Source organism: Epinephelus lanceolatus, chromosome 11 (genome assembly GCF_041903045.1).
Source record: "Epinephelus lanceolatus isolate andai-2023 chromosome 11, ASM4190304v1, whole genome shotgun sequence".
Taxonomy (NCBI): Eukaryota; Metazoa; Chordata; class Actinopteri; order Perciformes; family Serranidae; genus Epinephelus; species Epinephelus lanceolatus.
In genome coordinates this window covers 27800604-27823388 of record NC_135744.1, presented here as the reverse complement: position 1 = coordinate 27823388, position 22785 = coordinate 27800604, and the positions used below count along the sequence as shown (strand labels likewise).

Sequence of the window (22785 nt, the reverse complement as noted above, 5' to 3'; positions counted from 1 at the left end):
AAAATGTAAACTGAGCAAGAGGCTGAACATGGTTACAGGGAGCTTAAACTGGGACCCCTTCATCCTCTCCCTGACAGAGAAAAATCAACGAAAGATACAGTGATTAAAACAACGTAAATCTAACTTTTTACTTCTTGACCCTTAAATTTCCCATCAGGCTCAAATCACATATCTCCTCCGAGTCTTTTTTTTCACCTCTCTTTTCTCCAGCTACTGTAAATTCTATCCCACCTCTGTCAGTCCCTCTGATCTGACAAAATGTCCAAAAAGTCTCTCAATACATTCTGCGTTTCATGTAGATCCTCTCAATAAAGTTTTCCAGCTCCTCCTCACTGTCCAGCTGAGGCACCAGCCCATCTTCCTCATAGTCATCTCCTGGTGTGACTTGTTGATAGTAGTACGGGGGTCGCCTGCCTCTCCTGGGCGTGGTTATTGGTTTGGGCGGAGGTAGGGGTTGGTAGGTCCGTGGGTGAGGGAGGATATAGTTAGAGATATAAGGGGTGAGAGGTAGGCGCGGCGCTGGCTGCTGCCTCCAGCCCTGTCCGCGATTCTTACCCCCAGCCCTGTGCCTGCGCCTTGGGGCCTGGAGGTCAAGTTCCTGGGGGCCGAATGGCTGGTCTCTGGAGGGGGAGGGCTTGCCATAATATTGTGGTTTAGGATACGGGAAATAAACAGGGTAGTATGCCCGATATGGCTTCTGGTAGTATGGATAGGAGGGGAAGGCTAAAAACTGTTTCTGGGGTTTGTACCAGTAGTCAAGCTGCTTCTGAGGCTTATACCAATAGTCCTGCTTGTATGACTTGACTTTGTCCTTGTGCCACTTTTTGTTGGACTTGTTGTACCTATAAGGGGCTTTCTTGGGGTTTTTTGAGACTGTGTAGTGGTAGATAGGCGGAGCAGCCAGAGGTGGAGGTACCAGAGGCCTGAAGCGCGGGGCGACAGGGTTGCTGTTGGTCGGCAGCTGTTGCAGCTCTTTCCTTTTTTTCTTCTTCTCCTCCACGTCACTAATAATCTCAATCACATCGTCAGCAGGCAGGTGCAGCTTGCTGCTGATCTCAATCAGCCTGTCGATCATTTGCTGGTCCAGGTCATCTTCATCAGGGATGACCTCCTCTGAGCGCTTGTCCTCAGCTGTGTTGCTGGCGGCCCCCATGCTGCTTTTCTGCCGGGGCTTCATGTAGGACTGCTGCTTCCTCCCCATGTACTGCAGCAGCATGTCAGAGGCGATGTCTGCCAGCCTCTGCTCCTCCTCCCTGGCTCGCTCCGCCTCCTCCTGCTGCCGGAGCACCTCCTGTTTTTCTGCGCGCGCTCTTGCCTCCTCTTCCATGTGGGAGAGGCTCTCCTCTTCTTCTTCCACCTCCTCCTCCAGCTCCTCTCCTTCATCCTCAAAGTCATCCATGAAGTTGCCCCCCTTGACGGGTCGGTTGCGGGACTGGTTCTCCTCCCAGTGCAGCTTCTTCCCGGCTCGTGCCAGCTGAGTGTTGTATGCCTTGTAGCCCTTCAGAGGAGGCAGGATCTCATTATCTTGGAGACCCAAGTCAATGTTTTGGAAGTAGCCTCTTATTTTGCGCTGCAGAGAGGGGTCAACTCCCTGTGAGGTGGAACCTGCTCTGGCCTTGTATAAGAAACTTTCTAAATCATTCCCCTCCTCCTGCCTCTCATCTTCTTCTGTCCCCTCCTCCTCATTTACACTATCAGTGCCCACATCCTCCACGGACCACCCTTGATCCTCCTCTGACCTTGTGTTTTTATCCTCCTCATCCCTTTCCTTCAAGTCATCACCCTGAGCAGCTGTCAAATGGCCTACAATTAGCTGTTCAATAGCCTTATCAGCCCCTGGCCCCTCCCTCTCCTCCTCCACCCCCCTCTCTCCCTCTGTCTCCCCCGTTCTCCTTATCTCACCACCCTCCAAGCCTTCAATGGAGGGCAGCTCGTGACTCTGATCCTCTTCCAAGTCTCTGTCCCTGCTCGCCTGGATTTCACTCTCCCCCGGGTGGTCCAGGGCCTCTAAAAGAACAGCAAGCACCTGCGCAGGGTCCGTCACTTTATCTGACTGGTTATCTTGACCCGGGCCCCGGCCCCGGTCTAGCGACGAGTTGTCAGGGCTGGAGAGACTCTGGGGTGGGGGTGAGAGAAAGGGGGCAAGGTTGTCCTCTTTAAGGTCTGTCCGGGTGCGCCCCTCCACCCCTCCCTCCCTTCCCTCACCCCACGCAGGGGCGGTGCCAGCCAGCTGTGGAGTGACAATGAGCAGGACCAATAGGATGAGGTGGGCTGTGGAAGGGGCGTGATGACAGGTCATGACCATGCAGAACTGGCAGGAGGGAGGTTAAGCACCTGAAGAAGAAGAAAGGAAGACGGAAAAGGGAGAAGGACAAAAGACACATGAGAAATGTTTCACATATCATCTGTTTTTTTTCCCACTGGAATCAAGATTATGTTGAATTTCAATGGCAGTGTGAGCACATCTGGATCATTTAATAATATATTATTATTATAATATATACGGCTGCATGGTAAAAAGGCCAGTCTTGAAAAAAAAGAACACTTCCCTTCAGACTTATGATTAAGGCACACAGACTGCCAGAAATGTAAAATACTAGAGAGATTACCTGTCCCTAATTTACAGACAAATCATTTTTTCCACCATGAAGCCACCATACAAAGGCAGTTAACACTGTGACAAACGTTTGAGAACAAAGCACGCAGCCAAACGCAGTCTGATGAGCCATGCCAGATCCAACAAAGAAAGTTGCACGCTTCCCCTTCTCATGTCTGTTTTAAATTTAACTATGGATATTTTTTTAAAGCAAATTCAAATTCTGGTTTAAAATATTTCTTATGTCATTTTTTGCCATTTATGTGTCTAGAAACACAGAGATGAAGGTCTGATCTGACCGCACAAGCCAGTCGTGATTCTCTCGATATTTAATTGCCCATGTCTGTTAAGAGGAAGGCAATAATTTGCATACATAAATTGCGCCTCCAACCTACACGTGAGCCATTTTTTGTCTGTGGTCGTGCGTTAACCCAGTCATTATCTCTCCACCGCGCGGACGAATTGATGCATGCTCTTATATTTTTCGTCACCTGGTGAGATTGAACCGAATAATCTGTTACAACAGTAAAGAAATCTGCACGTATTGAATTTTCAGTTTGAATTTCTGGCATTTAAAAAAAAATAATGTCTCACCTCTGTCTCCAAGCCAGCCCAACCGGAGCGCACGCGCTTGCCATTTTAAGCGCAAAATGCCTATTTGATGAGAAAAATACAGAAAGCACAAATTGATCCGAGCTCTGCCTCTGTATTAGCTGTGATTTTGGTATTCCATGCGTCAAAGCGATCATGAGCAGGACACCGGTATAAAGACGGCACGCACGGGGAAGTCATGCGTAAAGCTGGTGGCTACGGTAGAGTTATTTAACCCTACGGTCCCTGAGTGGTCCATCGAAATTGTAAATGAGCCCAATGTTAAGATTTTAGCGCATAAAGCCGTTTTGGGGCGCACAAGGAACGAGGGGGAGAGCAGTCAGTAAGTAACACGGCTTTGTCCTTGTGTGGTGTGGGCATGTTTCCCCTCAGTGGCAGTGGTGGAATGCAGACAAGCATAAATTTGGGCAGCACAGCACAGTGTGCAGCCCAAATTTTTAACTATTTCAATTTTTATAAACTGGATCAGTAAGTTGGAAAACGAAACAAATCCACATGATAATGAAACTGGCCTGCAGAAGACGTGATTTAGACTCTAATTTAATTATAACGTGATAACAAGGAATTGACTGTGGATTTTTAAATCTCCCAAAATGGCACGATTTTTGGTACATTCACGTTTGAATAATATCGACCGAATTTTTAAAGGGGCTCTTGAGCAGCAGCTGCACATAGAAATATTTTTTAGAGATAATTATCTATAATTATAGAGCCTTGATTCTCACATTATCCCCCCCAAATAAATACAAAATAACATTGCATTGTTTTTTGCTGTTACAATTATTAATCATTTTACACATTCATACATTCATAAAAACGTATTTTTTGTAGAACATGTGTTCATATTTTAATTTAGTAAAAAGCAAAAAAAAAATAAAAAAATCTGGAAAATAACTTAATATTTCTAAAATAGCTTAAATTAAAAAAATGTTTTACTTAAAAATAAATCACAGAAACAGACGCAGTGCACTTCTACTTTAAAATTAGACAAACACCAATCGCCCATGTTGCAGCAAACAGATAAATCCTAGTGATAAAGTTGACGTTGTGACAAAATTCTTCCACACTCAAGCCTAAAACAAGCCTCTCTTGATTTTTTTACAGATAAAAATCAGAATTTAAAAACGATTAAACAAATAGCAGTGATAAATGGCCTGATCTATCTGATTATGGCTTGTGAATGATCCAAAATGAGATTTCGTTCCACTTACCTGGAGTCCCACTGGGGGGTGGGGAAGTGGTGAAACTCACAGCGCGGGTAAAGCCAAGATTATTTCATGAATGGTGGATCACCTGAGAGAATTTCTGTTTTTCCCCCCTCTCTCTTCAGCCTGTGACCAACATCAAGACAGAAAAAAAAATCAAACTGTCGGATCTTTATTTAGTGGTGTGGTGTGTTTGTATGGCAGCAGCCCTGGCGCTAATGTACAATTGAGTGAATGTTTTCAGCTCCACTGTCAGCGCAACTTTATTGTATATACCCCTGACTGAACCACGTGACCACCCCCACCACCACCCCCCAGCTGCAGGCAGTGCTGACGTCACTTCCATTGATAAGAATGTTGGTGTGGAGATGGCACTGTGAGTCTAGGCTGGCCCCAGCTGATGAATGAACGGAAATGGCATGAATGAAATAGTACTTTTCCTCAATGAAAAGAGAAAATTGTAGAGATAGAGCTGGTACGCAGCCATTTTGCTTCTCACATATTAAAGGTTAGTGTGTTGCTTCTTCCTCCCTTGTTCCTTCCTTCCTCTGCTTCAGATTCAGGAGATTGGGGGGAGAGACAAAAAAAAAAAAAAATAGAGTGACCTCGTTCACAGGCTATTAATTAGGGTCATTTGGTGACATGCTCCAAAGAATCATTGACTTGCATCTGCAGCTTCAGACAGAGAAGTGGTGTGCACTCCAAGGGCTGATTTCTCTTGCTGTCTGGTTGTTAGGCTTTTGTCTGAGGTGGCCCTGATCCTCTGTGGCTACATGGCTCACGGGTCACGGGAGCAGCCGTGCTTCGCTGCTCAATTTCTGCTCAATTTCCAGGGATTGCACAATTTTCCACCCGCTGTCTCACATCATTTCTGGCTGCTCTCCATCTGTCAGCAGCACATTGCGCTCTTAACATATCACCGTTCTGTTTCACACCACAGAGACACAAGTGAGTAACCATTTGTGTCCAAATCAGTAACACTTTACAATAAACGCTGCATGCTCAAGTGATGCACAATGATTTAATGCAAGAATGAAAGCAGGATGTAGCATGAATTCTTGTTGCTCACCATTCAGACATGAAGTCCCAGTGAGTTTATATGATTAGTTACATACATTGATATGCCCCCAGATTAGCCAGAATCCAGTTAGAGGAGGGTTATTCAGACCCATGCATGGGATCGGCGTCTCGAAAAGCAGAACACTATATTCTCTTAAAAATATGATGCTGTTTTATAGTAGTCAGATGCAAACATCTATATCACAGGAGGGGGTGGCATGTTTTTTCTTTTTAATTATGTTTATTGTTTGTTGTAGTACAGTGTGGCACAGTAGGGGTGCACTAAAACCAAGTAAATCTAACAATGCCAGTTTATAAACCAAGAGAAAATGGATGTTTGAGCATATACGGCAACAGTTTACATTGTAGAAACATGTAGAAGTTTACATGTGATTAGCAGTTTGATTAAACAGCGTCATATTTTGATGAGAATTGGCACTGCTGCATGATCAAATGGGTCTGAAATTCTATTTTCTGTATCACTTAACCAGCTAATCTAGTGGCATATATAAAATGCAAACCACGGATACGTTCTCAACAATGCTGCAGTGAAGGTGTGGTTAGGTTTAGGCCCAAAATTCAATTGGCTATGGTTGGAAAAAGATACTGTTTTGGCTTAAAACACCCACATTTGGGAGCACAAAAGCTGCTTGGAAACGCTGTTATGTGTTGGTTAAACACCCAGTTTCGGTAACTCAATTGCTGCTGGGAAACGCCGTCATGTATCGTAGAAAAACACCCATGTTCAGTGTCTCAAACACTGCTGTAAAATGCCACGTGTCAGTGAAAAACACCTGGGATTGGTGCCACAAACACTGGTGGAAATGCAGTGATGGATTGCCAAAAACATCCAGTGATGTTGGTTTTGAACAGTGGTCTGCAGCTTGGCAGGAAAATTGATAAACACAGCAACTATCTGTGAAAAATACCCAGTTTCGTTGCCACAAATGTTGCTGGAAAACGCTTCAGTGTACTGCCAAAAATACGAAGGTTCAGTGCCACAAACATGGGTGGAAATGCCACACAGGGTCACCAAAAGTCAACTGGCGTTGTTGGTTTTGAACAGTGGACTGAAGCTTGGCAGGAAAAGCGCAAAATGCGGCAATGTGTCATTGAAAAACACCATAGACGCTGCTGGGAAACACTGCACTGTGCTGCTAAAAACACTCAGGTTCAGTGCCTCAAACATGGCAGGTGCCTTGGTAATATGCCATTTACCATTCCCTCCACCCCCTGATACTAAAGACAGCTGATATATTACGTCACTTTAGAAATGTTGATATGATACATTTGAGACATGCAAATGTAATGCATTCATGGTGCGAACATTTTCTTCTGGGGACTGGGCTGTGACTCAATGATTCCTAAAAGTTACCAACAGGAATTCACAATGCACCCTGCATTCATTTATGATTCATTAATTCGTCATGACTCATGCATCAGTTACTTAAGAACCTGATTTGTACCCTTATCAGAAAGTGTTACCCACAAATCAATGCATGAACTACTGCTACAGCAAAGAAGCTTCTCTTAATGATTACTTCTATGCTCTCTGACGCTTATCCTGATAAAGATTTTAGATTTTAGTGAATGGAATAGAATGATTTCAAGATTTGTGTGGTACAGTAGGAGGCCCCGAATTAAATATAAGACTCTACAATTATCCAAAGATAAGGGCGGACTTTCTCTCCCATGTGTGGAGGATTATTTCATTGCCGCCCAGCTGAGACCACTGGTATGCTGGTGTAATCCAAACTATTCAGCCAAATGGAAAGATTTGGAATTAATACAATTTGAATCACCAGCACAGTCAATATTAGGTAACTGTCAACATCATTACCCTTACTTGGACAAGTTAAACCAATGGACCAGAGTCGCCCTTAAGGTGTGGTTTAAAACCTGTAAAAGGCTCCACCTTGAGAAACATGCAAGAATACTGAAGTGGGTGGCATATGATTTAGAGTTTATATCATTGGGTTTAGATATGCGATTTAGGCAGTGGGCACATAACAGTATAACAGCGTACTGCACTATAGCAGGTGAGAATGGCTTAGAGTCTTTTACCTACATCTCAAATAAATACAGACTGGGAAGAGAAGATATGTTCAGATATTTCCAGGTCAGAGACTATTTCAATAAAGAAATCAAACAATTAGACAATATTGAATCCAATTTGATTAATATATTTACTGATGCATATAAGGCTAAAGACAGCAAACACTTAATATCACAAATTTATAAAAGACTACAAAACTCCAAAAGCCATTCCACTTTCCAGGTTAAGCAGAAATGGGAGAGGGAGTCTGGCCTGGAGATATCTGAGGATGACTGGAGGGATATTTGGGAAGGTCAGGCCAGGACCACCAATTCCAGACGAGGCGAGAATTCTGCTGGAAGAACATAATAAGATTTTTTATCACTCCAAAACTGAAATTTAAACAGCAGGGTTTCCGGGGTCAGGATATATGCTGGAGGCAGTGTGGAAAGTCAATGGCTGACCACTATCATGTATTCTGGGCCTGCCCCCTTATTCAACCTAATTGGCAAGAGATTGCTGAAGAAATACAGACAATTTTCGGACTAGAACTAGAGTTTTCCTTTATTGCAATGTATCTGGGGAAATCCCAGATGGACTTATGGCCCAGGATAACTATCTTTATAAAGTACTCTTGGCTGCGAGCAAGAAGGCCATTACACGGAAATGGCTGCAAACAAAGCTACCATCAAGGGATGACTGGACCACAATTGTTGATGATATACATTGTATGGAAAAACTAACTTTCACCTTAAGATTACAGGCTGAGCAGTATACAAAATACTGGGAAAGGTGGACTTCATATTCTGTGGAATGTAACTCACTGACTGTGTGAATATAAAATCCTGTCTTGTACTAATGTATACCCTAAGTCAACCTGTTTGTTCTTTTTTTTAATTTTAATTTTTATTTCTTTATTGTTGTTGGAAAAACCTGAAATCACCAATAAAAAGAAAGTTACAAAAAAAAAAAAAGACTCTTATCCTGATCATTATCGATACCAAGGCAAGACGGAAAATTCAGCTGCTTTGCCAAAAAGCAGCAATGTGGAATTGACATGAGTCTGCCTTAAGGCTTTAAACCTCGCTAGTCTTGCCTGCAACAGGATAAGAATCAAAGGCTCACTGAAGTAAACAACTCTGGGTTGTAGAGGGATGCTTTGATTACATGACCCACTCATGTGAATTCACCTCTGTTCTTCTTCTTCTTCTTTTTTTTTACTTTTCCCTCTGCTCTATTTATTATAAAATAAAAACCACTTCCACTGTCAACCAGTCATTCCCAAGGTCTGCTGTAATGGAGCATTTTGTACATTATGGTTCAAGGGCAAATATGTACACAGCCATGTCTTATATTCTTGTTGTGCTGAAGTTAAAGGAAGACATTACAGGCATTCATGTGCTGGATAATGCAGAAACAAGTTGATTCACAATGTTAAAGCCAACCTCATTTCCATACTCTTCATTTGTCAGTGCCAAGCCTCCGCTCTGGCCTTGTGTGCCACTAAATTCAGCTGTCAGTCCTCATACGGCTTCCTTTCCCCCACTGCACCAAGGCTTTTATTTCCAGGTGTGTGTGTGTGTCTATGGTTTTCTTTGTCTGTGTGTGCTGTGTTAATACTTGCACTGTACCTGCAGTTAGCCGCAGACAGGGATTCTATATTATCAGCGATGTTCTAAGGTTAATTGGATATTAGCTGCAGACGTCAGAGTCGCACGAGGGCCAACTTTATTAAGCCATTATTGTGTGGCCTGATTCCAAATGTCACGCTCCACTGATGTGAATGTTAGACTTTTGATAGTTCTTATCTGATCAGAGGAATATGTGTGCATGAGCAGAAATATCCCCTTTGATGTCTTATTTTAAAGGGTTTTAAGCTCCTCAAAAATAAACATACAAAAGCTCTCAGTGACGCCGCAGCAATTATACACTCCAGAGAAGTGGAGGGGGAAGAAACGTGCTCGCTCTCTACGTGGGAACTAAAATGGCGCTTTGTTTCTGTTTTGAGGTGGGTTTCAACTCCGTCTGTGTGTGCAAATATTTGTTTTGTGTTAGCAGGCGAGATATGCACACATCAAATGAAGTTGTAATTTGTTACGATGGCTTGAGGCGCCACATAACCTCTGTTTGATTAGATTTTGTGCAAGGGACTGTTTGCTGCAGAATGCGGAGTGTTTGCAAGGCAGTTGTGTCATTGTGTGTGTGTGTGTCTTTGTTGAAATGCTTGATGGCAGCAGCAGGCTCGGAGAGGTAAGCATGGAGCCGGAGGGCAGATGCTGATATAACGGTCTGGCATTATCAACTGCCACTCAGCATTAGTTGGCCCCTTACCCTCACTCCATGTCCGCACCCCCGCACTGACTCACACTCTGCCGCCTGCTTGGCCACTCACATAGATTAACACTGGTACACCGTGCTTGCATTTAATGGAATACACACACTGGAGAACACACACACACACACACACACACACACACACACACACCTTGCAGTAATAGTTCCATTTCTCCCTCCGTTATGCGCTCTGTCTCTCTCACACACACATACACAGAGACAAACTCTTACTGTAATGTACATTACAGACAAATGAACCTTTGGAGGAGGCTGGGGCGGGCTGTCACTGATGGTTTCCCGTACAAACTGCCAAGACAAGAGGCGATGACTACATGTGGACGTTTTTTGCTCCATTAAATTAACTCTCCCTTTGTCTGTATTGGACTGAGGAGGGCTGCTGGGTCATCTGGCAGAGCAGAAAAATCAACATGTTTAAAAGAAGGGGAGATAGGGGATGATGAATTCCCTGATTTTTTTTTACTGACATTTTGGCCACAATTATGGTAATGCAGGCTGGGGATCTCTCGGTGAGTGTGCTAATGCAGCTCCCTCGCACAGCAAAGGGACCCTACCTGGAAGTGATAAAATAGAGCTCATGATTAACAGAAGCTTTTCCGCCCACGCCACTTTGTCAGGGGAGGGAAGGACAAGTAATTGCACCATAAGGTTCCTACAACACAATGCATAGCTGGGACTTGATGATGTGTGCAGGACCCTGGCGCCCACACTATAATCTACAGTTTCAGCTAGGGTTTTTTTTTTTTCATACGTGCTTTTCAAAAGTTAGAATTCCATGCAAGCAATGTTTGTTAGACACATTCATAATATGCATGTTGTGTGTTTGTGTAAGAGGTAGGGTTGGGTAACAGTACTTGATATCCTTAAGGTGTGGACTGAAATAACTCTGTACCAAGTAGAATTGCAACATATCCTCATAGAACAGTTTGTATTATATCTTACAAAAATGCACATACAATTGTTTATAGTATATCTAATAAATGAGCGCCCCACAAATTGCATTATGTCCTTAATGCAAAGTGGGGCGGCACGGTGGAGTGGTGGTTAGCACTGTCGCCTCACAGCAAGAGGGTTCCCGGTTCGATTCTGGGTGTGGGAGCCCTTCTGTGCGGAGTTTGCATGTTCTCCCCGTGTCAGCGTGGGTTCTCTCCGGGCACTCCGGCTTCCTCCCACAGTCCAAAGACATACAGATTGGGGATTAGGTTAATTGATAACTCTAAATTGTCCGTAGGTGTGAATGTGAGCGTGAATGGTTGTCTGTCTCTATGTGTCAGCCCTGTGATAGTCTGGCAACCTGTCCAGGGTGTACCCTGCCTCTCGCCCAGTGTCAGCTGGGGTAGGCTCCAGCCTACCTAAAAGCCTAATCCCAATTAAACACCCAGTCCCTTTTACTACACATTTTGACAAACCAATGCCTGTCTCAATCAGACACCTGGTCTGGTTGCCAAGCAGTTCATTTTTTTTAATTTTTATTTATAGAAGGTCACTTGAGGCTCACTTGAGGCTCACTTGGTTTCACACGTTTCCAAACGCCGGTCTCCTGAAGGAAAGTCCTGTGTTTTGTGATCCATCAACCACCCCAACTAGAACTAGAAAGCCTTTATTGTCATTGCATAGGAATACAACAAAATTAGTTGTGACACTCATTCCACCAAAGAACATAAAAACACAAGACACCTGCCTCCTTATGCAAACTACTTCCTTGTTTATTCCTGTCAGTGCGTTGGTGTTGAGATAGCAGCCTTCTTGATTATGTGGGTTATACACGAATTCTGGTGCTTTACTTTTCATAGGTTTGCATACCAACAGTGCATGACAACAGCTTGAATACTGATTCTTCTCCAGTCAAACAATACTTGCATTTGATCCTTTTCGTACCCAGATCTAGAAAAAACACAATTTGTATGGGTTTGCCGTTCAACGCACGGCACCATTAGCATTCTGCGATTTAATGCGATTGGCCCACTAAAGGTAAAGGTAAAGTTCCACTGATTGTCACACACCTGAGTGTGTGAAATTTGTTCTCCGCATTTGACCCATCCCCTGAGGGAGCGGTGAGCAGCAGCGGTGCCACGCTCGGGAATCATGTGGTGATCTAACTCCCCAATTCCAACCCCTGATGCTGAGTGCCAAGCAGGGAGGCAATGGGTCCCATTTTTATAGTCTTTGGTATGACCCGGCCGGGGATCGAACCCACGACCTCCTAGTCTCAGGGCGGACACTCTACCACAAGGCCACTGAGCTGGTACTTCCGCTGCTACAACTCATGCAGTCTGTGGTGTGCTGACGTCAAATGTGTTGTATTTCAAGGGGTTAGTAGTTCAGCGTGCAGAGACGCCACCAAAATGTTTGAAAATATGGCTGTACTCAACACCCATCTCACTCCGTTGAAAGTCATTGAAATTCGGTGCATAGGCAGTGACTTGTGGCATCAGACACCAATGAAAAAAGCCATCTTTTAATGTTGCCAAGATACACAGCCAGTCGTGGTTATAGTTTAACTGCTGCAGGACAAGAACAAAATTTAAGGTGACAAAGGTTCCAGTGGGGCGGGCAGGTGGGAGGAGTGGTGGATGGGTCCAACAAACACCAACCTTTACCTGGGAGAGCAGCGTTCGTGTCCTGTAACATTGTGAATGTTACAGGACACGAGCAGCGTTCGTGTCCTGTAACATTCACAATGTTGTACTGAGGTAGTGCTTTTATTTTGAAAGAGACTGTATGTAAATGGTGAATTTCCTGTGTAAACGGAAGTGTATTTTGAAAGAAGACAATGCATGTAACAGGCAGAACTTGACACAGTGTCCCTGAATGTCAACGACCAACGCATCCGTGGTACCTTGCACATCATATCTGGATGTGGAAAGTCCTGGACCAAACGTCGATATGTGATGAGGTTGAAGTGAGAATGTGTTGCTGTACTACACGCTGGTACTGGTATTACTTTAAGGGTACTGATGCTGGTATCTGTATTTTTTTAAACAATACCCAGCCCTGGTCAAAATTTGTTTTAAGGTGGAAAAAAATGAAGCATGATTTACAACCTAATCTGTTCACGATTATACAATAAGGAAAATCTTTTATCCATTACTGATGTTTGTCAGTGTTTTGGTACAGATGCAGGAAGTGAAAGTTTTTGGCTCAGGTTTGTGGAAAAAGCCATTTTCACCACCAGAGCTGAATCACCCTCTCTCTCTCTGTCTCAGGTTGCTCTCTGTTTGTTCGTGTCAGAAGGTGCAACACATTGTTGCACGACAACATCTGCTCTACTGAGACTTTTTCGCTGCACTGTTATTGTAGGTTTTTATCGTTAAGCAGCTGTGTTTACATCTGGAGAGTGATGTAGTACAGCAAGGTGACAGCAGTGATATTTTTAAAAAATTATGATCTTATTAGTAGACCAAAAAAGCATACATATTATGTTTTAATAGTATTAACATTATACTTAATACATACATGATGTTATACACAATATGTAATATGTAGCTGACTTCACATCTAATCTACAGCCATACACACACTGCAGATGTTTTTCCATTCACACTGATATGAAAATGCTTGTCTTTAATATGATAATGAATCAAGGTGGCATTACAAATACACCTGAATATTAAAGTGGGAAAACAGAGTGTGTGATGTGGGCTGTAATAACTACCAGGAGCTGTGACAGCAACAACATTTCAAAGTCTTGATTATGTATGTTTTGACTATGCAGTATTACTTGTTTCCAGGGAGGACACATCAGCCAATATGAAACGTGTTTGGTCTCTTTGTTCAATGCAGGATTAATGTGTGCTGATGTATACTGGGAAGATATAGTCTGAGACCATTTGTAAACAGAAAGCCAACTACATTGTAGGCAGTTGCATGTAAACTCTATCTTGTGATATAAAAATAGAACAGATACCAAACAGAAAACTGAATGAATCAATAAAATTCAAAGATGTTTGTGGCTTTCAGGAAAAGAAAAAGTCTCTAAAGTGATACAGACTGAAATGTTCCCAATTTTTCATGCTGCCTTCATCCTTTCAGATCCCCTAAATCCTTTACAGTGCTGCAAAAAATCTTTCTGTTCACACCGTACAGCACTGTGAATGAACACCATCCCTCCATAAGTAATGGGTTAACCCCTCCACCCTGATGAATATGGTGTAATATTTGAATCTATGAGCCAATATAGATGATGTGAGAGAATCAGCTCGGAAAAGCCGCTAGATGCCAAACGTCTATCGCGTAAATTAGGCCTGAGGGAAGAGTTATGGTGGGAGTCAATGGAACCCTCGGGAAAAGTGGATTCTGTGTGAATAATTTGTGCGAACTGTGGTGATTGTTGTCCTATACTCTCTCATTGTCTGCTGCTCAGAAATTATTTACCCCCCTGAATATTAGCTGTAAAAATGCGCATTGCAACCTTTGAGAAACTGGTGGCGTCAGTGACGGATGGTGTTGGAGGCCAGAAGCAGCCAATGAATTTGAGGTTGATGAGGCGACTCATATCAGAGCGTGCGACATCAGCGCTCACCATCAATCTCTTCCCCTCTCCCCTGTAGACATCTGGCACATGCATCAGCAAACACACTGTTGAAAGTGAATTGAACCCAACCCTGACAAAAACACACACATACACACGGTTTCAGAGGCGATGCTGCACACTGGAGGCCTCGGGACAAGACGCTCGGCCTACAGCCAGCTGACTTTAATGTACTACAGTAGAATCTAGACTTGATTAGAATAATAGCTTGCATCCACATCATTTGCAATCACTGCACCAGAGAGCACAGATGGCAAAGCTACGGACTAAAGATGTAATGGCAGGGAAACTACGCTTTTGCAGACCTTCACTATAACATGAGCCAAATTTATAAACCCATGCATCCCCCTGCATTGATGCGATGTGCACCACACCATTACACAGCATTTAATTGTACTACCATAATACTGTTGTAACAGCAGCTTTTTTTATTTTGGACTGTAAAGCAAATATGCAGTGTTTTATTTAATATATAAATTCCACAATCCATTTTCAGAGTTGATGCTTTTATTTTGACACCCTGTGGACTGTAGACATAATAACTGCTGATTTGGTTTTTTGCTTTTATTACTGGGTAGATACAATATTAACAAATTATTTTTAATTTTCTTAGCTCTCGCTTTATTTCCAAATGTTTTCAGCTGTGTTAAACCTGTTATTTCATTCCATTCAGTGTCACATGGCAGGTAGAGTATTATTTGGGGATAGAACTTACAGTCTTTCTCCGCCTCACCTCATCTGATTTTACTGTAGAACATGTACAAGCACAGCCAGATCAGTTTTTCTCACCATCTCTCCTCGCATGCTAAAAAAAAAGAATAAGATAGATAAAATGTGTTGAGTTGTCAATGGAGTTAGTTTTAACACTTCTTTAAAAGGTGTTACTACCATTCACACCCCTGTCAGCCGTTGTTTAGCCAGCTGTAGCAGCGTGGTTGTTTGATGTGAGCTAAGATGACATGCCTCACAATTTACCCAAGAGCCTACTCTCTAATCTGATACAAGTTACATAATTCTAATTTCAACAGCATCAGTACAAACCAAAATATAAACTTGGTCCAGCTATGAAATATGCAAAGTCAGGAAGAAAGTGGTCACATGACATCAGGTAGGTCATCACAGGTCATCCCTTCTTGGTTAAAGGGATGCTGTTGCAACCATCCTTTTGTTAAAACCAGAGGCATGGACTCAAGTCACATATCTGATGACTTAAGACTCAATTTGACAAAATCAAAAAAGACTTGCAATTCAACTTGGACTTTAACAGCAGTGGTTTGTCACTTCACTTGGACTTGAGCCTTTTCACTTGAAAATATTTGATACCTAAAGAGTAAAAAGTGTCTAGTTGACAGTGTCCAGTGAAGTAGCAGAGGAGAGCCATGAAGAAATAACACTACATTACTGGGTGCAATTTGGAAAAAATAATCAACAAAAAACAAATGGCAGTATACAAAACACGCAGGTCAGAATGTACCAAGATGAAACAACTTTCAACAAACTTATTTTAACAAGTAAATACAAACTTATAGAAGTATTCAAGAATTTTGAAAATATAGTATATTATTAATCTGGTGTTAAAATGGCATTACATTTCGTGTAGAGTGAATTATGATTTGTTTAAGACCAGTAATAATATTACGTCCTGTAAATAATTACTATTAAAATGTTAGTAATATTATAACCATTACCCCAAAACCAAACAATTTGTTACATTACTTTTGGTTATTACATCACTACTAGTCTCTATACAGATTCTACATTCAGTGGATGTAGTGTCTGTAGGCAAACCCCGGAGATCTTGCCTCCGGAAGAAGAGTGGAAGAGCCCTGGTTTCTGGTGCTAGGGTTCCGAGAATGCATCACTACTGACTTGAAATACAACAGTCACAGTGGCTGACTCATTTTTTTAATCATTGCACTTCACAGGCACATCACAACGCAGCAAGCTAGTTTTTAAGAAGGAAACACTTATCTTAGCAGCTGGAAATATTCCCATTACTTTGATTTTCTGGAGGAAATATGACAAGGACATCATGGCTGCAGTTAGCGGTACAAAAACTCCTTCCAACTGCAAAAACACATCCTCAAACCTCTGGACTGAAACACTAACTATGGCCGACAGCACATCAACGTGGAGCTCGAGGAAGAGTTTGGCTGTAGTGCTACACTGCAGTTTACTCGTGGACAGCTGCAGCTACAAAGAAGTAATGAAGCTTGTGGTTGGATATGAGGTGGATGTAATGTTGCTCCATGAGTGACTCAGGCAGAGCCTCGGAAAAAATACCGGTCACAAGCAACTGGAAACCCCATTTAAAAATAATAATAATAATTTACAAGCTATCTAGCCTTAACAGTGATTACCCTGACATTTACACAGAGGCACACATCTGACTAATAAGAGTAATAAGTAAAGTGATACTTTTGAAAAGAGTAATGAGTAATATATTACACTTTAAATGTTATGAGCCCAACACTGTTTAGGACTCTAACCTTAAAGTTTAACACTTGGGGCTTGACTTTGGACTTGAGTGCAGAGACTTGAGACTTACTTGTGACCTGCAAAACAATGAGTTGGCCCCACCTCTGGGTACAACCATACCCAGTCTCCCCTACAGTATAACTAAAGTCCTCAGTAATATCACAGTCACTCAGACAGAATGTTAAAACTAACGTAAACATCGTTAGTTTGTTTTTTTAACATCATTGACGAGGGGTTGGTGTATTTATTAGTTTTTGGTGTGTCTCTATTCTCTGTATGAAGCGTTCCTGTGCATGTGTTTTGTGTTTATACAGCACATTTCTTTGAGGTGTGAAAGTGGTGCATGTGTTTCTCTATACGCTTGTCATCTACTAATCCTGCCTTTTGCTAAAGCAACGTGAATGTTGTCAGATAGGTGAAGATGTGTTCTTCTTTTGCTTGTGTGCGTTTTCTTAAGGCACAGTGCGTTGAGCATCGCTACACCAGGCTCCTGTGATGTTACTGTAATGAAAATAGGTAGGTGACTGGGATGCCCTGTATATCTTCAATGATCATTTGTCAGCTTAAATGAGCCTTTTTATGAGCAAAGATTTAATAGGCTTCTCCTAAAATGTTTTCCCACTTGTCTCTTTAGTATACAGGGATCATGGATAGCTTTTTTACATCAGCCCCGGGGTCAACAAGTTTGAGATGGAGAGAAAGTGAAATATAGAAAACACTTGTGTTGGTCATGAATTTCTGGCTTCTGTCAATCTTTCTATCTGCTCTAAGATTGCCTGTGTGTGTCGGAGGCCTCCTCGCTGCATGTGCTGCACTGTAGGCCTAATGTAAACAGGCACAGGCCACACACATATAGGCTTCACCCTGAGGCAGACAAACAGAAGGAAAGATGAGTCCTCCAAAACTCCTTGTTGAAATGAAAACTGTTATCGGTTATCAGCGCACCACCCGACTGGAAGGGAAGTAATTTGAAAGCCGTTTGAAACACGGTAATTTGCCGGTGTGACTCATCGCCGACACCTACAGCGACAAAACCTCTGATCCTCTAAAGGAAGAATAGGGTAGCACAACTCAGCGTGTGTGTGTGTATGTGTGTGTGTAATAGACCAACAAGCTGGCTTTGAGGTTTATAGATAGAAAGCTATAGGAGGGTATGTAGCTTCAATCATATAATTACGGATCATACATTTAAATATTTCCTGCTTCACTGGAAAAAAAAATCCATATCCTGCTCCAAGTTTCATTTACTTAAAGTTAATTAGTATAATTAAAACATTTTGAAGTGATTACATCCACGTGAGCTGCAGTGTCTGAATACATCCTCTTTTATTGTTTAGCCAGTTAGCAGATGTTTCTATTGATAGATGTCCCGTGCAGATGTATTGACATTCCATAAAATGGGACAAACAGGTTTGCTGTGGGTTTAAAAGGATGTCAGAAGGCCTGGATACAAAACAAACTGCCTTCATTTTGATATCAGACAGGAAGCCGGGGTCCAGTTAATGCCATTCTGATGACAACCTGATGGTATCGCAGCAAAATAGGGCACGCTCACTTGAGGTGTCAGGGTGAGGGAAATTATCATGATTAATGCAGGGTTACGATTAGGCAGGAACGTAATCAGTCTCTCACTTGTTAATCATTATCTCTCCCTGATTAATTTTGGCTCAAGATATAAGATATATAGATATAAGATATCAAGCTTCATTGTGTTGTGCAAAGACCTTAAACAAGACTTTCCATCATGTATCCATTTTAAAAACAATCCATCATATGATAAGCTGTGATTCTGCAAGGCAGAGATATGAAGCACTGGAGTTAGCAACTCACTCTAAATTGTACATTAATAATAAAACACTGTACATTCGTATTGCTATTGTACGTTAACTCACAATATGCTCAGCCTGCCAAAACTTTTATGTTCATACTGCACAGATCAATCAGTCAGTCACTACCATAGACTGTAAAAAATAATGGATGAAGCCACCGTGATGGACTCCCATTTTGAAACCTTAAATTCGACATTACAGCTGTTGCCATCTTGGCTTTTTAAAGCCAGACGTGACCATATTTGGATGAGAGGCTTGAACTGTTGAGGATCTGGTGGATCTGACTGAGAAACCTAGGACTAGCGATGCATGGATCAGAGTTTCTTCAAGCCCACACTAACCTGACCCCTTATGAGACCCAATCTGCCCTGCCTGACATGTAAATATATGCATTAATCAGTGACCCAAGCCCAGCCCACAAACCCACAAACCGAAGCTGAAAATTTCTAGTAATAACCATCACTAGCAAACAACTTGCTGTTGGCTATTTTGTGTCATTCTCAGTAAATATCACAACATAAAACACGTGTTTTCTGTTTAAAAAGTGCAAACGTAGAAAGAAAGCAAGTACTCACCCATCTTACGTCTTATGTATGATCTCGAGCATAGAGCTGACATCCTTCATGTTTTTTTTACATGAGCACACAGCTGATTGGTACAGTGGTTAATTTAACATGATGTTTCAGAAGTACATTTTTAACGGATTCAGTGAGTACAGAGAGGCACTGATACTGATGCATTATATTGTTATATTATAATTATACATTATAATTATATATAATATTTTTGAGGGTATATGACCTCCTTGACTTGTTCAGATAGTGGTGCACCCAGATAATTATTTATTTTCCCATAATGGAGTGAGTTTTAATCCCGTGAAGATGTTTTTTTACGTTTAAAAGGGCTTAATAATTCTTTAGCATGGCACGTGTTTATGTAAACAGGCACCAAAGATGAAACTGTGTAGGCCTATTTAGAAAATGTATTAAAGAAAAGAGTTAAATTTACAGGAGAAGCAGTTTGCTTTCTTCCTGTGTGATACAAGATGAGTGTTAGTACGTGACTGGATTCCTCAAACAAGAGTCCAAAGACGAATCTGGTTGGCTATGTTTGACAATGTAATGAAAATTTGAATAACAAACTGAGCAAAGAGGACAGCTATGTATTCTCCTCCTGGTTAAAAACCACTGTTGTCACTACAACAACCACAGACACATTTGGCTTAAAGTCACCAGTTAACATGGTTGCAAGTAAATCCGAAACCCTGGCGCCACTGCGTGGGTTCACACAACCTCAAACTCTGAACAAAACCTTGATGTAGGCTGACCAGTGGCTAGTTGGCCACCAGACAATGTAAATAAGAACGTTTGGCTTTGTTGTAAGACATATTCCCCCTGCATTAGCTCCTGCGCCAACATTTTAAGCACCAGCTTCAATTGAACGAATGTGGCGGTAAGACAGCATGCAAGCTAAACCCACGAAATGTTGAAGTACTTGATGGTTACTGGAATTATTGTTGACATAATGTTACAACTGAATCGTAAATTATAATTACTCACGCTACTTACATGAAGATTTCTGCAGGAGCAAAGTTGTTTTGATTTTTGACAGCCCTCCATTATTATTTTAAGTAAGGATTGTCAAACACACTCAGTCTTATTGGGTCTGAGAGTCACAGGTGAACCTATGACTTTTGTCAGTCCCTGCATGGCCTCAACAGGATCTGTGTGCTACCATATTTTGTGGACTTTGGCTTCAGAGACACAAGAAATGTGTCCTGTACAGACGACTATTTAAGTGTCTTAATGGCATAATAGGCACTATGGTCTTCACGACTTTGATTTGACTGTCTCTGCTTTTCCTTGAGAATAAAGATGAATTATATCAAATTTTAGTGTCAACACAAGTTAAGATACAACATGAAGCTGCCACTTAGGGAATCATCATTATCACCTGTGTGCTGATTAGAGTTTGACATAAGAGTTTTCCCTAAATGTGTTGAGCAATGCACTCAGTGACTGAAAGGAAACTCAAGCTATTTTCAAAAGGTATGTGTTGCATGAAATGCTTTAAAATAGAATTTGATTAAGTGTCTGCAAAACAAAATTTGTCTAACAAGGCTCTTAAAATGTGCATATATTTACAGTTCATGAATATGGGAGTCAGGTTTGAAAAAAGAAATCACATTGTAAGCTCATGAAATCCCAATTTTGGCATGAAAAGTCAAAAATGAGGGAGTGTAAATTGTTTGTGTTTACGTAGATACTTTTTTTCATTTCATGTCTTCCTTAATCACATTGAAGTGTGTAGCCTAATTCTCACATCCCACACTTTAGTTTGTTGTTAAATCACAGATTTAAGCAGTGATATTATGAATCCCAAAGAGTTGGACACCTTCAAAAGCTTTGACAAGGTTTTACAGAGCAACATGCCAGGAACGTGATCTTTATCCCTTGTAACACCTGTTGTTTTCGGTTTAAATCCCTGCTTAGAGTCATGTGTCTATTAAATATGAAGCTGGGGCCAGGAAAACGTTAGCTTAGCTCTGCGTAAAGATATGGCTGCTGGCCATGAAAATAGCTCGGCACATAACCACAGCATGTGGTTTTCACTAGAGTTTTTATTTGAATTAAACAAGGCTGATATGAAGTGTTAATATAGTGTTTAGAGGATTTTGTTACAGTTGGACAAAGCCAGGTTAGTGTTTCCCCATGTTCCCAGTCTTTGTGGGAAGCTAACGTAACTGGCTGCTGGTAGTAACTTCATAGCCTATCTATGGCCTTCATTTATTCTATCTTACCAAACATGATGATCATGAACAGATCCGAGCATAGAATTCATCTTACGATAAGGTTCTTGTGTAATTCATTAAATGTTCTTATCTCACCAATCACAGCGTAGGAATGACTGGGTGTTAATAAATGTGGTGGGTGAAAACAATCATCATTTATATGTACGCTGTACAGCAAATCCACGCTGACTCAAACTTGCGTACATGAGGTGAGACCTGATGTGAGATTTCGTTGTAACCTACACTCACGTCTACATTGATAAATGACGAGCTTTGCGTGGAAATGACCGTGCGCCCAATTTTCTGTCATACATTTGTTTCATAAATGAGGGACAATGTGTTTTGACCTTCTCATCTTACCCCCAATTTCCACATAGTCCATCAGCGGCGCGCAGCGACGTGGATCTGGAGGCAAGGGTACACGTTGTCGGTTGCTCCAGATCCACGTCGCTGAGCTGCGCGCCACTGACGGACTATGTGGAAATTGGGGGTTACTCTTGACAGAAAAGCAAATGAGTGGATTTCCAAAAATGTCAAGTGCTAAAAAGATTAACTCACAGACTATGGGCCTACCGCATGAAGCTTTGATACAAATGGTTTAGTTCTTAAAGGAATATTTTACCTCCCCGTATAATTTGTATATCAATTATTTAACCTTTGTTATGAAAAAGAAACAGCATTTACCAACAGCAAAACTATATCAAAATACATATTTACAAACTCCCACACATCTCATGCAGTGTAATCCATCTCTCATTTACCCAGTCACATCCTCGGTACTTCCCAAACACTTGTATTTTTGCATTTTGGAATGTGCTTGCTACCCGCCTGTCACTAAGACTGTCTGTACAAAGTGTTATAAATCGTAAGGGTTTAGTAAAAATGCATGGGATCCAATTCATCAAGAATTTTCTCCGTTTCTGGATTCTTCATTCACCAGAGGCATGAGAGAAAAATAAATTTTTCTTCCCAAACTCAGCGTAACACAGTGTGAGTAACTGATAAACAAATTATAATTTTGTTCCTTTAAGTATCTCAGAGGAGAGTTTTGGAAGAATTTGTGGCATTTAGCAATTTTGTCATACTTTAAATTTTCTCCAAGGCACAAACTAAATTCACAAGCGGTTCAAGCCTGTGGTATGAGTCACATACAGTCTGTCTCTTTCCAAAGAAGAAAAAAAAACACAGTACTTTGACCTGAAATTATAATGCTAATGACGATCTTACAAACCCACACTTTCTGATGAACGGGCGACATTCAGTTCAACTTGGAGCACTCATATGAGCAAGCCTCACA

General features: G+C 41.7%; 1 protein-coding gene across 1 annotated transcript; it reads right to left on the bottom strand.

Annotated features, from left to right (window-relative positions):
• Window positions 1–200: 200 nt before the first annotated feature.
• Window positions 201–4661, bottom strand: LOC117262118 (uncharacterized). Its single transcript, XM_078172463.1, has 2 exons — window positions 4420–4661; window positions 201–2334 (listed from the first exon to the last, which is right to left on the bottom strand). The coding sequence occupies exon 2, from the start codon at window positions 2303–2305 to the stop codon at window positions 275–277; it is 2031 nt and encodes a 676-aa protein (XP_078028589.1). The 5' UTR covers window positions 2306–2334; window positions 4420–4661; the 3' UTR covers window positions 201–274.
• Between the last annotated feature and the right edge of the window lie 18124 nt (window positions 4662–22785).